General features: G+C 45.4%; 1 protein-coding gene across 2 annotated transcripts in view; it reads right to left on the reverse strand.

Annotated features, from left to right (window-relative positions):
• The window catches only part of PRKAR2B (protein kinase cAMP-dependent type II regulatory subunit beta), an 88,977-nt gene continuing 69,677 nt past the window's right edge, over positions 1-19,300 (reverse strand). The window contains exons 8-12 of one of the 2 annotated variants that reach the window (XM_039913931.1): positions 16,780-16,854; positions 12,850-12,915; positions 12,551-12,689; positions 3,636-3,817; positions 1-754 (exon numbers count right to left, since the gene is read on the reverse strand). In XM_039913931.1, coding sequence (XP_039769865.1) covers positions 3,684-3,817; positions 12,551-12,689; positions 12,850-12,915; positions 16,780-16,854 — 414 coding nt within the window. In that variant the 3' untranslated portion in view covers positions 1-754; positions 3,636-3,683. Of the gene's footprint in view, positions 1,046-3,635; positions 3,818-12,550; positions 12,690-12,849; positions 12,916-16,779; positions 16,855-19,300 lie in introns of both variants that reach the window. The other variant, XM_029078445.2, reaches the window with a different exon arrangement.

Consider the following 19,300-nt stretch of genomic DNA (forward strand, 5'->3'; position numbering starts at 1 on the left):
TTTTAACTATAAAAGTGTGTTTTATTGTAAGGAAACTTGAAAGATAACCAACAATACTGAAAATATTGCGGCTGGCATTTACAATCTTGATCAGAACTTTTAGTCGTACGCGTATTCTTTTGTAATTCTCTGAATAACTCACATTAAGCTAGTGCAATAAAATAGGTAACTTGTATGCAATTAAATCTACAGAATGAACGGAGAACTTTTTTTTTTTTTAACTAGGTGTATTCTTGTATTACGGACATAACATCTTTAATAAAATCGAAAGTACAAAGGTGGGCAAGTTATCACGTGTGTGAGTTTTTTCCATAATACGAAGAGACTCGTGTAAAAAGTGTTAACACTGTTTTCAAATTTGGCAGAAGTTGTGCCTTTAAATATTTTATATAACTTGAGATACTGTATATACATTTAAACGTTCTTCAATCACAGAGTTTCTTATTCACGGGTGATGGTACAAATTTTCAAATTGCCTACATTAACTATAGACTCAAGACACTCAGGTATATAAATACATGGTGTTTTCAAACTTGTTTTTCAAGAAAATTAAGACGGAAGTATACATCGAACCTGGAGCAGACAACCTAATAGAACAATTCACCGTTCGAGCAGCCATCCAATTGGCCTTTGAGGTTTCCGATTTATATACAAGGACCATCGGGTCAAAGCCCGTCCGGGTTCTACCGTAGCTCTGCCAGTGTCTGGTTTTCATGGGACACTGGGCATTTTTCCGCGTTTCCTCAATGTTGTTCTGAGGGGTTGAAAATGGAATACTTTGTTATGGTAGTTGAACTCATCTCTTCAGGGGGAAGCTGTGGATTGTAGCGGATTTCCCACGAGACCACTAAGGTCCCGGCTCTGATCTTGCCGCCGCTGCTGTCCCGAATGCCTCTGCTACTCAGGAGGACGTCAACACTCACAACCCGCAGCCCGGCCTAAACTTCCACCTTCTCGAGGGGGTGAGGGGCGGGGGGACGGCTCCGTACATTCGGTGGGGCCAAGGAGGCTTCCCCCACCTTCTGCACGATGTCACCGCGTCACCCTGCGGGCGCAACGTCAAACCATCATCCGTGACGTCTGGAGGAAGAACCTATCTCCGCTGCCAACCCTTTGACCGCTAACCCAAGGCTGCGCGGCCTTACGCCCCACTAATGGATCCCTTCCGTCTTTGAGAAGGCAGTGGGGCCGCCCCCCGCTTGAGATTGGCCAAGGCGGTGGCCATTTTTGCAAAGGGCCGGGGGGCAGCCAAATTTGGGAGGTCCAGCGTGGCTGACCCTGCCACGCGTCACTCCGAGGTTACTTGGATTACTTCCCGAAACCTGCCCTGGCACCTCTGTTGTATCGTACTCTCCCAAGGGCTTACAGTACAGTGCTCTGCACACAGTGAGCACTCAGTAAATGCCACCGATCGATTGGCAGATGTGGAAGCCCTGAGTCTCATCCCTCCTCTCTCCTCATGGCTCCTCGGAGCTTCGAAGCAAGCAAACCCTGCTGTGTTTCTCCGAGAGGCTTTCACTACCCCTCTACTTCCTTCCCCACAGTTCTCCCCTTCTAGACTCGAGCTCCTTGTTTTATGTTTTGGTTTTTTTTGATATTTGTCAAATGCTTACTACGTGCCAGGCACCGTTCTAAGCGCCGGGGCGGATTCAAGCTAATCGGGTTGGACGCAGCCCGTGTCCCACATGGGGCTCAGAGTCTTAATCACCATTTTACAGATGAGGGAACCGAGGCACAGAGAAGTGAAGTGACTTACCCAAGGCCATGCAGCGGACGGCTGGCGGAACCGGGACCCGGGTGCTTCTGACTCCGAGGTTATCCCGTAGGCCACGCTGCTTCTCGCATTGCTTCTTGCGGGCAGGGAATGGGTCTTACGACTCCACTGTATTGCACTCTCCCCAGCGCTGAGACCAGTGCTCTGCTCAATAAATACCACCGATTGAGCGATTGTCCTTAGGCATCCCGGGGGGAGCTCAGGGTCTTGAGCGGGAACAGAGACCCGTGAAGTACCGATCAGTGGATTAAGACATACTTGACCCAAGGAAATGGATCGGGTTAGAAGGAAGCAGCGTGACCTACTGGATAAAGCACTGGGCCTGGTAGCCATAGGACCTGGGTTCTAATCCGGCCTCTGCCACTTGCCTGCTGTGTGACATTGGGCAAATCACTTGACTTCTCTGGGCCTCAGTTTCCTCAACTGCAAAACAGGGATTCAATAACTGCTCATTCACTCGTATTTATCGAGCGCTTACCGTGTTCAGAGAACTGTGCTAAGCGCCTGGAATGTACCAGTCCGCAACAGATAGAGACAATCACTTCCCGACGATGGGCTTCTACTTAGACCGTGAGCCCCATGCGGGACAGGGACTGTATTCGGCCTGATGAACTTGTATCTAATCCCACGCTTAGAACAGCGCTAGACACGTAGTAAGCGCTTAAATACTATTTTAAAAAGTTGCTCTCCCCTCTTTGGTTCTAGGGGTCATGTTGTTATACTCCTTGGACTTTCAAGGATAAAGGAGAGATGACTAATAACATTTATTCTTAGTACTTCATAAGAATTGCAATTTTGTTTTTCTTTGGGCAATAAGCTCATGTCTAAAGCCCGTTTTATCTGCTTTAAGAGGACACTGAACGCATCCTTAAATGAAGTCACAAGTCCATTTTTCTACAGGCGAAAAAAGTGGCTAAAATATCTACAAGGTGTGAAATATAATTGTCAATGCTGAACAAATATTTAGGAATCAAAATGTCCTTCTTGCACTACTGACCTCTTAGCCCCGGAACATGGTATTTCTCAGCCTGTCTTTTGCCAGCGATTGCTAATTTCACCTTCAATATCTGAAGACCATTGGATTTGAAACACCTCAAAACAAAAGGTTACCTCACAAAGGACCACTGAAAATTGATTCCGAAGTAAAGCAGAAAAAAAGGGGGGGGGGGGGAATGGCACAGGTGGAAGAGGAAGGGAGGAGGAAAGGAATATGAATCTGATTAGAAAAAATGTGACAATTCCTTTTCATCAAAAAGGATGTTCTTGTTCTTCTTTTGAATGATTACCTTGCCAGCCCTTTATCCAGTGGAATTTTCAGGCTAGTAAGTCAAAAATGTAGTTTATTGCAAAAATATACGAGGCTTCAAAATTGCATATGATGTTTTACATTTCCCAAATAGGTCAGCATCCATATATTAAGCAAGAAAGTATTTAAAAACCAATTCAAAATATTAAAATTAGACATCTGTGTGCCATGAATTTTTCAGTGAATGCAATACCGTGCACTCATGATTTAAATTCCTCTCGACACAGGCTTAGTAACTAATGATGTCGTGACAATTTGAAAGGGTCAGAATAAACATGTTTATATCCCTTATCATCGGTATTGATTCCCTCTTGCCTCTAAAGAGAACAAACTTTCCAGCAAATCTTTTCATTTTATAGAGTAGGAGATGGCCAATTCATCAGCAGAGATTTCTTAAAATCTACTTCTCAAGAAGGGTACGGGTCTACTGCCTATTAAGTCTACTTTGTTTACTGGTACAGCCACAGTATTATGTTAAAAAAGACAAAAAGTTGAAACCAGAAAAAATGCGTGGCATCTACACAAAGATCGACACATTCTCAGTGGACTACCCACCACTGTGCTGTTCTGTGATATCGGGTCGCGATGTTCAGCCATTTCGCTTTAGGCGCTGGGATCAGCAATGTCCATGTTGGTTCCAAAAAGGGCAACCAACTGTTCTTCATAGTTTGCAATGTTCCTTTTCATAATTTCCATGCAGGGCCCCAAAAGCCTTTCAAATGCCTGCACGTCCATGGCTAGCGTACAAAAAAAAAAAGAAGAAAAAAAAAGAAATGGATTATATGCTGGTTATTTTAGGATAGGCTTGTTATGATATTTCAGAGGGAGAGTCAAGTTGGATAACCTTCCACGGAACTTCAGAGTATTTTACGCATCATTTCACCTAACCCTTTTTATGGTATAGTTATATGAAGAAAATAATAATAATAACTACAATTAGAGTATTTGTAAAGCGCCTCACTGTGTGGCAGGCCCTGTACTAGACTTGGGGTGGATACAAGTAAATCGGGTGGGACCCAGTCCCTGTCCCACATGGGGCTCACAGTCTCAATCCCCATTTTACAGATGAGGTAACTGAGGCCTAGAGAAGTAAACTCACTTGCCCAAAGTCACCCAGCTGATAAGTGGCGGAGCAGGGATCAGAACCCATGCATGACCTTCTGACTCCCAGGCCGGGGCTTCCTCCACAACATCAGCAGCCCTCTGAAAAAACCTTTTCCACACTATGGCCGTCGTCTGAACCCTAACCATTCCCGGAAGACCAACCCAGCATTGGAGTGGAGAAAGGGAGTCATTTCATTTGAAATGCCAGTAGGGGTTGGATACTGGGAAGAAAGATGCCTGTTCTGACGGAACGTGGTGGGGAAATAGAAGCCCAGAAGATCTGAGGGCAAGGCCCACAATTTAATCTTCAAAGATGGCTTTCGGTTAATTGGTAAAATTTAACTTGGTGATGTCTGACCCTTAAATTGTGAGCCTTTGTTAACTGATGGTCCGAGAAACCTAGAACAGTACCAAACATACTGTGTGTAATTAATACAAGTCTGCTAACAGACTTTCTCGACTGTTGCAACCTTGTCTCTTCTACTCTCTCTTCCCTTTTCAATGGCATGAGTTATACACTTAAAATGGGGATTCAATACCTGATCTCCCTCCTACGCTCTGTGGGGGACAGGGACTGTGTCCGCCCTGATTAAGTTCTATCTGCCCCAGTGCTTTAGGACAGTGCTCGATACATAGTAAGCGTTTAACAAACGCCAAAAAAATGGTATTTATCGAGTGCTTACAATGTGCAGAGCACTGTACTAAACAACAGAGTTGGTAGATGTGATCCGTGCCCATAAAGAGCATACTGATATACTCTATTAAAATAGTAATAGGGAATTAGTAGAGTACATGAATATTTTTATAGGGGCTAGGGTGAGTATCAAAGAGTATAAAGGATACACATCCAATTCACAATCAACAAAGAAAGGAGGATGGATGGAGAAATCAAAGGCTTAGTCTGGGAAGGCCTCTTGGAAGAGACGCTCTCCAAGATGTTCTCTTGAATTTTAATCCCAGCTCTGCCACTTGTCTGCTGTACGACCTTGGGTAAGTCACTTACCTTCTCCCTTCCTCAGTTACCTACATAAAATGGGGATTAAGACTGTGAGCCCTTTGTGGGACATGGACTGTGTCCAACCTGATTAGCTTGTAACTACCCTAGCACTGAGTACAGTGTCTAGCACATAGCAAGGACCAAACAAATACCATCAAAAAGAAAAGAAGTGATTTTAGAGAGGTTTTGAAGGTGGGGAGAGTGGTGGACTGTTGGATACGAAGGAGGAGGGAGTTCCGGGCCTGAGGAAGAACTTGGGCGAGGGGTCAGTAATGCAATAGATAAGATTGAGGTAAAGAGAGTAGGTTGGTATTAGAGAAGCAAAATGTCCGGTTTGGGTTGTAGTAGGAGACCTGTGAGGTTAGGTAGGAAAGAGAGAACTGATTGAACACTTTAAAGCTGATGTCTGTTTAATTGCGGAAGTGGACGGGCAATGATTGGAGGCTTTTGAGGAGTGGGGAGAGCCCGGGGGGGACCCCCAGTTCCGGCTATTGATCGGGGAGGGGGGCACACATTTGGAATCCCCATGTGAAGCAAAGAAGCAGCAGGGCCTAGTGCCAAGAGCCCGGCTTGGGAGTCAGAGGACGTGGGTTCTCACCCCGGCTCCGCCACTTGTCTGCTGGGTGACCTGGGGCAAGTCACTTCACTTCTCTGGGCCTCAGTTCCCTCATCTGGAAACTGGGGATTAAGACTGTGTGCCCCACGTGGGACAACCTGATTTCCTTGGATCTATCTCAGCGCAGAGAACGGTGCTTGGCACATAGTGAGCGCTTAACGAATGCCATCATTATTATTATTATATGGACTGAACAGTTTTGAGAAAAATGATTGGAGAGTGAAGTTTGGACTGGAGAAGGGAGAAGCAGGATGTCGGAAGGTCAGCAGGGAAGCTGATGCGGTAGCCAAAGAGGGAAATGAATGTTTTGGATGTGTTTGGATCAGCACAGTAGCAGTTTGGATGGAGAGGAAAGGGCGGATTCTAGTGATGTTGTGAGGATAGAACTGACAGGATTTCATGACAGACTGAATGTGTGGGTTGGATGAGACAGATCAAATACTTAAAGGGTATGGATCCAAGCGTACAGGTGACGAAGAAGGGAGTAGGAGTAGAAGAAAAGAGGGCTGAGTCGGGGAAGGCCTTTTGGAGATGTGATTTTAATGAGGCTTTGAAGGTGGGGAGAGTGGTGGTCTGTCAGATATCTTTCCAGGCCAGAGGGAGGATGCGGGCAAGGGGTCACCGGTGAGGAAGACAAGATTGAGGTACAGCGAGTAAGATGATGTTAAAGGAGAGAAGTGAGCGTGCTGGGTAGGAAATCAGTGAGGTAGGTAGCGAGCTGACTGAGTGTTTTTAAACCGACGGTAAGGAGTTTCTGTTTGATGCGGAGGTGGCTGGGAAACCACTGGAGGTTGTTGAGGAGTGGGGAAACATAGACTGAATGTCTTAGAAAAATGATCTGGGCAGCAGAGTGAAGTATGGACTGGAGTGGGGCGAGAAAGGAAGCAGGGAGGTCAGCGAAGAGACTGATGCAGTAGTGAAGGATGGACAGGACGTGAGAAGCAGCGTGGCTTAGTGGAAAGAGCCCGGGTTTAGGAGTCAGGGGTCGTGGGTTCTAATCCCGGCTCCGCCACTTGTCTTCTGTGTGACTTTGGGTAAGTCTCTTAACTTCTCTGTGCTTCGGTTACCTCGTCTGTAAAATGGGGATTAAGATTGTGAGCCCCACGTGGGACAACCTGATCACCTTGTATCTATCCCAGTGCTTAGAACAGTGCTTGGCACACAGTAAGCGCCTAACAAATACCATCATTATCATCATCATCATAATGAGTCGTCGAGTACCCAAGTGCTGATGAAGGGCCGAAGTTGGCTGCGCAAACCCTTCAGAGAGTAGTCCTTCATAAAACTAATCTTTATATTGCATTTTAATATGTGCTATCCTCCCTGTCCTCGCCTAAACTTTTCTCTCCTTCTGATGCTTTATCTTCAGTAAAGTACATCCTTTTGCCTCTCTCTTTTCCTTCTTCTTATTCTATTTTAGTGCATGATATTGCTTCACCCAGTGAGCCTGTCACTTTTCAATTCATAATCTTCTGAATTCCCCTCCCTTTGTAATTTTTTGAAGATTCAGTTCTTCAGGGAAGCTTACCCTGGATCACTGCAGAATTCTACGAAAAAGAATGGATGGAAACCTTTGGAATGCTCGTTTAACCCACCTTCTCCCTGAGGAACCACCCAGGTTGGCCTAGTCAAGTGGAGATTTGGGGAAACGGAAATGACAGTGTTGAGACAACAGATTTAAAATCAATTCTGACCTAATAATCTTACACTTCAGTCAGGATTAGCGAGAACATGGAGGTAAACCTCCTTCACCCAAACTCTATCCTTTCTCAGGACCATTCTTCAAGCAGTGCGATCATCCAATACTCTTTGGTCCGTAAAAGCATGGATTTTAAGGAAGTTACTGGGACTCACTGGGGGAAATTCAAATTTTAGCAGCATGCAGTTTGTTCTTTGGAAAATTTCCATCTCCTCTGCTTAGTACCATTGTTTTGCTCATTTTTAATTATAGGAGAATACCTTTTTCTCAGCTTCACAGCCTTAATGGGATCCTCTAATGAAAATTTACAGAAAGTAGGAGCCACGTTGTGGTAACAGAAATAGCAGAGCACAAAGAGGTAGCGAGAGCAGTAGCTTGGCCTAGAGGAAAGAGCACAGGCCTGGGAATCGGAGGACCTGGGTTCCTATCCTGGCTCCGCCACTTGCCTGCTGTGTGACCTTGGGCAAGTCAACTCACTTCTCTGTGCCTCACTTTCCTCATCCTCTAAATGGGGATTCAATACTTATTCTCCCACCTATTTAGACTGTGAGCCCGATGTGGGGCAGGGACTTTCTGAACTGATCTTGTATCTGCCCCAGAGTTTAGAACAGTGGTTGGCACACAGTAAGTGCTTAACAATACTATGATTTACTAAGCGCTAGGAAAAAGTATATCTATGGGAATTAGATCCAGACCCTGTTACTACTGCATCAGCCTCCACACTGACCTCTCTGCCTCTCCCCACTCCAGTCCATACTTCACGCTGCTGCCTGGATCATTTTTGGACAAGAACGTTCAGTCCACGTTTCCCCACTCCTCAAGAACTTCCAACGGCTGCCCATCCAACTCCACATCAAACAGAAACTCTTTACTATTGGCTTTAAAGCACTCAATCAGCTTACCCCCTCCATCCTCAGCTCACAAATCTCCTACTTCAGCCCAGCCCGCACACTCCGCTCCTGCACGGCCAGCTTACCCAATAGGTCTTGCCTTCTCTCTCACACACCCCTTCTTTGAAAATCTGTCCTGCTTCCTCCACAGAGACCTCTGATCTTTTGACCCACACTGATTTTCTGATGCCCCATTTGGTCTCCATACCCATCTACCCTCTCTCGATGCCCAAACTGACACCATCAACACAGCCTTTTCCACTCGACTCAATTCCTTCGTTCCCCGTCCCTCTGCCGAACTTAAATCATCAACCTGCAGCCCCGGATCACCTTTAGAGTCCCCTTCCTCCACCCCTGTGCTCGAGCTGCAGAGTTCTGCCGGTGGAAATCCAGACATCAGGGTGACTTCATCCATCTCAAGATCATCCTCACCACCTTTAACTTTGCCTTCTCCTCCATCCGACGACAATTCTTCTCCGTCCTTATTGACTCCCGTGCCCGTGCCCTCACCAGTTTCAGATGTTTAACTCCCTTCTCGAACCCTCTCTCCTGATGCCACCCCCATCTCTTGTCTGTAATGAGCTAGTCCCATAATTTATTGATAAAATTGAAACCATGAGGCACGATCTCCTTCTGTCCCTTCTTCAACTCGCCCATCTTCCCCAGCAGTATTTCAAGATTATTTCGCCTCCTCTCAAAACTAACCCCCTCCTCTCCTGCGCCTCTTACCCAATCCCTTCACACCTTATTGAAACACTTGATCCCTCCCTTCTTCCCTCCTTGTCCACCATCTTCAACTGTTCATTTTCCAACTGGTTCTTCTCCACTGCTTTCAGACATGCTCATGAAAAAGCCGTCCTGTGACCCCATGGCCATCACCCCAACTCCCTCCTACTATTCCTCTCCAAACTCCTTGAGTGAGTTGTCTACAACCGCTGATTCCGCTTCCTCTTCTCCAAGTCACTTAACTTCTCTGTAACTCAGTTCCCTCATCTGTAAAATGGGGATGAAGACTGTGAGCCTCACGTGGGACAACCTGATTACCCTGTATCTTCCCCAGCGCTTAGAACAGTGCTCTGCACATAGTAAGCGCTTAACAAGTACCAACATTATTAATTCTCTTTCTGACCCCCTCCAACCTGGCTTCTGCCCCCTTCACTCCACGGAAACTGTCCTCTCGAAGGTCACCAATGACCTCCTTCTTGCCATATCCAACAGCCTCTACTCCATCCTAATCCTTTCAGACCGCTCAGCTGCCTTCGACACTGAGCCACCCCTGTCTCCTGAAAACATTACCCAACCTCGGCTTCACCGATGCTGTCCTCTCCTGGTTCTCCTACCATCTCTCTTGCCACTCAATTCTCAGTGTCTTTTGCGGACTCCTTCTCTGACTCCCATCCCCTAATTGAGGGAGTCTTTCACGGCTTAGTTCTGGGTCCCCTTCTATTCGCCACGTACACCCACCCCCTTGGAGAACTCATTCACCTTCACGGCTCAAACTACCACTTCTATGTGAATGATTCCCAAATCTACATTGACAGTCCTGCCATCTCTCCTTCTCTGCAGTCTTGTATTTCCTCCCGCCCTCAGGACATCTCTACTAGGATGTACCACCAACACCTCAAACTTAATATTTCCAAAACAAAACTCCTCATCTCCCCACCCGAAACCTGTCCTCCCCCTGACTTTCCCAACGCCATCCTCCCTGCCTCACAAGCCTGTAACCTTGGCATTATCCTCGAGTCATCTCTTTCATTCAACCCACACATTTAATCTGTCACTGAATCCTGTCAGTTCTACCTTCACAGTATCGCTAAAATCCATCCTTTCCCCTCCATCCACACTGCTTCTATGCTGATCCAAGCACTTACCTTATTCCCCCTTAACTATTGGATCAGCCTCTTTGCTGACTTCCGTGCCTCTTGTCTCTCCTCATTCCGGTCCATTCTTCACCCTGCTTCCTGGATCATTTTTCTAAAAAAACCGATTCAGTCCACATCTCTTCACTCCTCAAGAACTTCCAGGGGTTGCTCACCCACCTCCAGGTCGAACAGAAAGCTCTTACCATAGGCTTCAAAGCACTCATTCACCTTGCCCCCACCTATTTTACCTTCCTGATTTCCTACTATAACCCAGCACGTTCACTTGGCTTCTTTAACACCAACCTATTCACTGAACCTCAGTGTTATCTTTCTCCCCCGAGAGGTCTTCCCCGACTAAGCCCCCATTTCCTCTACACCCTCTCCCTTCTGTGTTGCCCTTGAGCTTGGATTTGTATTCGTTAAGCACTTGATATTCACCCCACCCTCAACCCCATAGCACACAAGCACAGATCTGTAATTTATTTTAGCACTCTAGACGGTCATCTCCTTATGGACAGGGAACATGTCTACCAACTCTGACACACGGTACTCGCCAAAACGCTTCTGCAGTGCTCTGCACCCAGCAGGAGCTCAAAAACATAAAAATAACATTTCTAGATTGATTGATGCCACCCAACAAGCCTCTTTCGGTCCTGGCTCATATTATTCTTAATTAAAGCATTTCAATATCTAATTTGGGATTTTTTCCATCTTTAATTATGCAGCAAGATAATTTGCTGCTATGTCGGGTTCAGACTATTTTGATTTGGACCCAGCTATGAACCTCTTGAACTGCAGGCTTTGATTAGTTGATGAGAATGCTGGTAATCCTGACTATCTGCCAGTGGGGGAGGGGAGGAAAAGGAAAAGGAGAACAGGCACTTTGTTCTTTCTTACCTCTTTGTGGGGGTCACTGCTCCCATCTTTGAGGCATTCTCGGCTTTTTCTCCTCTTAGGGTTGGGGACAGGGCATGCTGCACTTTCCCTTTATAGGTCTCTCCTCTCTCCCTGCTTCCGAGAGGTGCCCTTCTGGGCAATTTGATCTCTCTTATCCCCTTGAAGCCATCCTGCCTCAACTCCCTTCATCTCTGAAGGGGCCCTCTGTCCTCATTCCATCACCCTTTCCCGGGGCACTGATCTCTATCTCCCTCTTACAGAACTGAGGTTTCAAAAGTCCCATTTATCAAGTGAGTGACTCTCCTTTCTTCTCTTCTCAGGTGGGAAGGTTTAATTTCCCAGCCAACGTCTTTCCTGACTGTCCCTTTTCCGAGGGCCTCAAGGAGAGACTTTGCAGAGACAACTTCCCTGGACATCCCCCATCTGTAGCTGCCAAAAAATAATCTATTTATTAGCCCAGTCTGGAGGCTTTTTTTAAAAAAAAATGGTGTTTGCTCCCCTGGCTTTCCTCTGGCTTGGACTTCGGGGCAGGGAGGTGAGCCCTGGCTGGCTTCTACCACAGAGCCTCTGCTGCTGTGGGGCATTCCTGTACTGTTCATTCATTCATTCAACAGCATTTATTGAGTGCTGTGTGCGGAGCACTGTACTAAATGCTTGAGAGAGTACAATATAAATTTAGAGCAGACATTTCCTGCCCACAACAGACCGCCGTGGTGGTTCTTCCCCATGGTCGCACACCGTGGTGTGGGGGTGGTGATTCGAAGCTGTGTTGTCGACCCCGCGGTATAACGTGGTCCCGCAGCCACTACAGGACACCTCCGCCCTCCGCCCTATCGCAGTGTTTCCTCACCCCTTGGTATTTCGGCCTCCTCTTAGAGTTGCTGCGGCACATTGGGTGGAAGAGGGAGAAAGGGAAGAAGACGGGAACAGAGCAAAGATACTCTAGGATTGAGGGCAACAGAGAACCCATTTGCTTATAAATTCCACTATCGATTACTTATTTATTCATATTAATGTCTGTCTCCCCCTCTAGACTTTAAGCTCGTTGTGGGCAGGGAACGGTTGGGCTAATTCTGTTGTACTGTGCTCTTTCAAGTGCTTATCGCAGTGCTCTGTGCATAGTAAGCATTCATTAAATATGATTGATTAATACAATTGATTGCTTGCTGGGAAAGCAAAGCAAAGATCCCAGGCAATTGTGTGCCACTGCCAGATGGGAGCTAGAAGAGCAACTGACCGATATGAAGAACTTTCTGGTCCTTTTAAGTACTTACTATGCGTCAAACACTGTGGTAAGGGCTGGGGTAGATTATAACAAACACCATAATAAATACAAAGTCATCACAATGTAACAATAATGAACATTACGTTAACCAGAGAAAGAAGCGTGATGTGAAATTCATACCTAAACACTTGACAGTCCCAATCGCATAAGCAGAAGCGGCTCGAGGTTTATTTGTGACCAAGGCAAGTTCTCCAAAATACTGTCCCCTGGAGTATCGAGCTATTTCTACTGAATCATTCTCTTCCACCTCTTGTTTGTTCTGAAAAGATAATTTTCAAAAGAAAAAAAATCAAGCTTCACTAAGAATATCACTGATAAAGAATTTCCACATGGTCTTAATGATCAAAAAGGCAAACTTCCACTCCATCTACAGACATGCAAGCTGGGAGAGGGAGTTTTGATGAATTATGGATTTTTACCTTCCTTTTCATGGTAATTTTCACTTCTCCAGATTCCACAATGAAAAAAGAATCGGCCAAGTCTCCCTGCCAGGAAAAAAAGAATGCATACTGAAAATCTAACTTTTGCTTCAATTTTATGGCAAACCAGGGCTTTCTGCCTTAAATTTACTTAGCTCTGAAGAATGGGCTCCTTTCGAGGTAAGGGACAAGGACCTCATGGCATCAGTAAATGTCCTTTACTACTAAGTGTCAGTATTCGCTGGAGCAGAATAGTATCTGTAAACTACTTTCAGCTTTTGATTATATGTTACAATTTCATTTTGCTAAATTCTATCATTTATCTATCCCTTGTGGTCAGGGAGCATGTCCAAAGACTCTGTTTTATCATACTCTCCCAAGCGCTTAGTCCAGTTTCTCTGCACACAGTCAGCGTTCAGTAAATACCATTGACCGATTGATTGGTTTACATTTCTAGGAATGTATCCTGCTCGGATCCCCCTGAGAAATCCAAACACCTTTGCTTACTTGCCTGAAGTATCTTTGCTGAGAAGCAAATATGTCAGTTACAGTTTCTACTGTCCTAAACTGGAGGGGTTATTGTATGCACAGATAGACAAATGAAGCTAAAGATAAGCCAGGGCCACCACCTTTATCCCCATAGTGGTGGAGGGAATAAGTTCAAATCTGAGATGGTCTCTGAAATGGCTGGCTGAGAATCCAACAGGAGTCCTGAAAATATGAGTGACATGAGCCAATCTGAGAATCAATCAATCCATCAATAGTCTTATTGAGCATCCACAACCTACAGACAACTGTAATAAGTGCACAAAGACACAAGCCGCACCCCCCAGGAGTTTACAATCTAACCAGGAGGACAGACAGAAATAATTTACAGAAGGGAGGAAGAGAATGGGAAGGTAGCTATGCGGATAAGCAAGCGCTTAGTAGATTAAACATTTAATACTAAATGCAATGGTTTAGAGGTCACTTTTTTCTAGATTTCTAATTTGGCAATCTGCTCTCTGAGTAGAGTGAGAGAGGTGAGTGGATGAAGTTAATTGAGCTGAAGAGCAATTTTGTTTTGCGCAGACTTTTCTGAACCGCTCAAAAATGCATTACTTAATGGGACCAAATACCCGACCTAAGTATTTTTTGGTCAATTCTTTTCAAATTATGTCAAGTGGGGTCATGAAATTGCTTAATGTGCACAGATATTAAAAAGTCCTTTGCCTAGAACCTAATGGAACCAGACAGTTCCCCTGTCATGAATTGAATGAACTCTGCCCTCTCATGTTTTATTCTGAGGCAGGGTTGGGGGGGGGGGGGGCGGATTTGGGCAAGGGTAAATTGGGTATATCAACTGGTAGACCTTCTGCTAGGTGCAGGGGTTTTTTGGCTGTTTGCTTTTTTGTTGTTTTTTTTATAGTATTTGTTAAGGACATACTATGTGCTTAGTATATTGTGGGTAGATACAAGTTAATCAGGTTGGACACAGTCCCTGTCCCACATAGGGTTCACAGTCTCAATCCCCATTTTACGGAGGGAACTGAGGCCCAGAGAAGTGAAGTGACTCGCCCAAGCTCAACCAACAGACAAGTGAACAGAGCCAGAATTAGAACCCAGGTCCTTGTGACTCCCAGGCCCATGCTCTATCCACTAGGCCACACTGCTTCCCCAAGGTTGCTGGGAGAGGGTTTTTCTTCCTTCCCCTCAAAGGTCTGACCTCTCTAAGATTTGTCCCGGCCCTCAAAATTTAAAGCTGGCCTCCCTGAATATAAATTCAGACAAACATTCTTAAAAACACTACTAAATTCTAAAGCAAATTTTCAAAGCACTAATCTTGCTTTCCAATGCAGTAATGCACTTCGAACCTTCAGTTGAAATGCCTTTTGCCTTAATTGGAGTCTTCTGATGTCACCCCAGGAGGTGACATATGCAGAGGCCATCTTAATAAATATATTCACCTAGGTTACGGTGGAACAGGTAAGACAACTTACATATTTTTGGCTTAGGAAGGCTACCTTCTTGACGCTGTGAGCGAGACTTTAGTTAGGGTGGGAAGAATACAGTCCTAAATGGAGTTCAGAGCATGTGCATTAATACACAAGATGCAAAAATGCAAACCTCTCCATCACCTCCCTGCACACTTCACTCCTCTAACACCAACCTGTTCACTGTACCTCAACGTCGTCTGCCTTGCAGCTGACCTCTTGCTCATGACCTCCCTCTTGCCCGAAACTCCCTCCCAAGACCCAGATCAGGGCGGAGAAACTGGCTTCAAGTCTGTGCTCAGGGAAATTGTGGAACGAGGGTAGGAACGGGAGGTGAGGGAAGTGATTTTCTAGGAGCAATTGAATATAATGTCTGGTAGCCACTCTGTGTAATGTTAGCCTCTGGTGTCTGGGGTATCTCTGGAACTGCATGTAGAAATAATAATAATAGTGGTATTTATTAAGCGCTTACTAGGTGTCAGGCACTTTAAAGAGTGCTGGGGTGGATACAAGCAGATCAGGTTGGACCCAAGCCCTGACCCATATGGGGCTCATAGTTTCAATCCCCATTTTACAGTTGAGGTAACTGAGGCACAGAGAAGTTAAGTGACTTGCCCAAGGACCCACAGCAGACAAGTGGCAGAGTTGGCATTAGCACCCATGACCTTTTGACTTCGAGGCCCATGCTCTATTCACTAGGCCATGCTGCTCTTCTGAGTGTAGTCACTCCAATCTAGGGGAATACCTGTGTTGTCAAATTATTATGGCTTTATTATCGGAAGTATTCAGGACGCTTACAAATCAAAGCATTAACAGCAGGAACTGCCATCAATTAAAATTTCCACCTTTTTATGGTTAAGTGATGAGCCCAAAACATCACGTTTAGGCCTCAGAAGTCAAGAGTTTCAATTTCTACACCTATAGTCAAAACACTGGATAGCATTCTCTGGCTGCTAATTTTTATTTACTCTGTGGGCATATTTTGGCACCAAGGAACATTTGTACTTTCAACAAATTTAATCTTTTAAACATAGAAATATTCACTTTATGGAATAAAAAGTAATTGTCCACCTAGCCTTGCCATCCTGCTTATTCAAATAGAGTTAAGTATCTTTATTTTTATCACTTAAAATATGGTTAATTCCTTTAATTGAGACCAACTTGAAGAAGCAGCATGGCCTAGGGGATAACAGATTATGAGCCTCAGAGCCAGAAAGACCTGGTTCTAAGCCCGGCTCTGCCGCTTATCTGCTGTGTAGCCTTGGGCAATTCACTTCACTTTTCCGTGCCTCAGTTACCACATCTGTAAAATGGGGATTAAGCTGGTGAGCCCCACTTGGGACTCTGTCCAAATTGATTAGCCCGTATCTACCCCAGTGCTTAGAACAGTGCCTGGCACAGAGTAAACACTTAACAAATACCATAAAAAGGGTACTTTTGAAGAAGGCTATTCTCACTTAATTTCAATATAATAATCTTGACCATTCCTTATTTTGAAGGATATTGAGGTCTGATCCACACAGCTGCAGGGGACACGGAGGTGGGAAATACATATTTAGTTGTATATATTCATTTGTATTGTGTGCAAAGCACTGTGCTAAGCACTTAATATGAATCAAGAGTATTCTAGCTTTTAATACCTTGTCTTGCCCAACCCACTGGAGCTGAATGTATATGGACTCAAGACTGTAAGCTCCTTGTGGGCAGGGAATCTGTCTAGCAGCTCAGTTATATTTTACTTTCCCAAGCACTAAGTACAGTCCTCTGCATATAGTAAGCGCTCAGTAAATACCACTGATTGATTGACCGATTGAGAGCCATGGAAGAATGGAGCTCAGTGCTTCCCCTGACACATACACAAAGAATACCATGTCCACAGCCCAGTGCTTGAACACATCTAACAGACAGTCCCTTTTCTTTCACAACCAGAAACAAAATCAGAGAAAGAATACAACACCTGAGCGATGATTTGTTCTCCATCTTTATATATTTTGGTGCCTATCACATCCACCACTTTCAGACGTTCGGATACCTTCACGGGGAAAATAAAAAAGAGATGAACAATTCCCAATTCATCAGTCTACATTTCCTTTCACATCTGCCCTTTTTTCTCATAACCAGCACAGTGACTGACAGAGCTTATAGCTATGCTAAATTCAGCTGCTAAGCCTGTCCTTTGGGATCAGTGTGATCTACGATACACCAGGCTTTCTGTGGCTTTACACTGAAAAGTAGCATTCCTCTGTGCAAATGTTCATTTTTTAATGGGAGACAGTTCATTTTTTTTCAAGTGCCAAGTGGTAATCCCGAATATCACTGCCCAGAAAACAGTTCACTTTCACAGTGTCACATGGGATAGTAAGAGCATACAGGATTGCCTTATAACTGGCAATTCGCCTCTGCATCAAACAGAAACTCCTAACTATTGGCTTTAAAGCAGTCAATCCCCTTGCCCCCTCCTACCTCACCTCACTACTCTCCTACAGCAACCCAGCCCACACATTTCTCCTCTAATGCCAACCTCTCACCCATGTCCTGCCTCTGGCCTGGAACGCCCTCCCTTCTCATTCTTCCCCACTTCAAAGCCTTACTGATGGCACATCTCCTCCAAGAGGTCCTCCCTGACTAAGCTCTCCTTTCCCCTTCTCCCACTTCCTTTCGTGCCTCAGTCTGGTGAGAGGAGCCAAGCGCTACGAGAGGTCCAGGAAAGGAGAAGGAAGAAGTGGGGGGAGACCCAGTGAGAATACAGGAGCAAGAGTAAGCTAATTCACTGAGCATCTCTTGTCAGTCAGTCAACTGCATTTATTGAGTACTTTCTGTCTGCAGAGCACTGTACTAACCGCTTGGGAGAGTACAACGTAACAAGAAGCAGACAGAATCATCGCCCACAACAAGCTTGCAGTTTAGAGGGGGAGATAGACATTAATAGAAACAAATAAATTACAGATAGGTACATAAGTGATGTGGGGCTGGGACGGAGGATGAATAAAGGGAGCAAGTCAGAGCGACGCAGAAGGGTGTGGGAGAAGAGGAAAGGAGGGATTAATCAGGGAAGGTCTCTTGGAGGAGATGGGCCTTCAATAATGCTTTGTTTCGGGGGAGAGTAATTGTCTTTCGGAAGAGTAATTGTGTATGCAGCATTATAGTAGGTATTTGGGAGAGCATGATAGATGTTAGAGACTCAGTCTCAAGGGCCCTATTACCTCCCTCTTTCTTCTCCTCCTCTCCTCTACTATCGTTCTCCTCTTCCACTTCATCCCCCCTTATTTTTCCTCTCTTTTCTTTTTTTTACTGACCTTTTCTTCTCTTTCCCCTCTCTCATTCAATCATTTTTATTGAGCACTTAACTGTGTAAAGCACTGTACTAAGCACTCGGGAGAGTACAATACAACAATAAACAGACACATTCCCTGCGCACAATGAGCTTACAGCCTAGAGGACGAGCTTCCCCTTACCTCTAAAGCTCCACGCTTTCAATTCTCTGCTAGAAGTCCACCCACCCAGGCTCAAAATTGGAAGCTGGCAATTTGTTCTCCCCTCAACCCAGCAAGACAGCCTGGTAGGTGATCTGGGAGCAAACTGGGAGTCTGTCTCTCTGTCTTGGCCCACCTGGGAAGCCTGAGGAGGGTTTGCCACTGCTCCTGGGGCTCTGTGGCAGAGCTGGACATTCCTCTCACCCCCGACATCTGGCCAGAGCTCTGAGGGGAAGCAGTATCTCCTAATGGAGAGAGCTCGGGCCTGGGAGTCAGAAGGACCTGGGTTCCAATCCCGGTTCTGCCACTTGTCTGCTGTGTGACCTTCAACAAGACACTTCGCTTCTCTGGGCCTCCGTTACCTCATCTATAAAATGAGGATTAAGACTGTGAGCCCTATGAAGGACAGGGACTGTGCCCACCCCAATTATCTTGTATCTATCCCAGTACTTAGTAGAGGGCCTGGCACATAGTAAATGCCTCACAAATCCCACAATTATTATTAAGGCTCTAAGCCAATGGCTAATGCACTGTGCTAAGCAGGCACTCAAACATAATAATAATAGTAATAATTGTGGAATGTGTTAAGTGCTCACTTATGTGCCAAGCACTGTACTAAGTACAAGATCATCAGGTACCGCATGGGGTTCACAGAATAGGTAAGAGGGAGACCACGCATTAAATCCCCATTTTGCACATGAGGGAACTGAGGCACAGAGAAGTTAGGTGAGTTGCCCAAGGTCACAGAGCAGAGGAGTGGCAAAGCTAGGATTAGGACCCAGGTCCTCTGACTTCCAGGCCTGTGCTCTTTTTAATAGGTCACACTGTTTCTCAATAAATACTCTACTATTCTCACGACGTTGTTGTTGTATTATGCTCTCCCAAGTGCTTAGTACAGTGCTTGGCATATAGTAAAAACTCAGTAAATACAATTGAATAAATAAATGAACACTGACAGAGTAATGGAACAGCCTCAGCCCAGGGGCCGGGTGACCTAATGGCTCT

The sequence above is a fragment of the Ornithorhynchus anatinus genome, chromosome 13, assembly GCF_004115215.2.
Source record: "Ornithorhynchus anatinus isolate Pmale09 chromosome 13, mOrnAna1.pri.v4, whole genome shotgun sequence".
Classification (NCBI taxonomy): Eukaryota; Metazoa; Chordata; class Mammalia; order Monotremata; family Ornithorhynchidae; genus Ornithorhynchus; species Ornithorhynchus anatinus.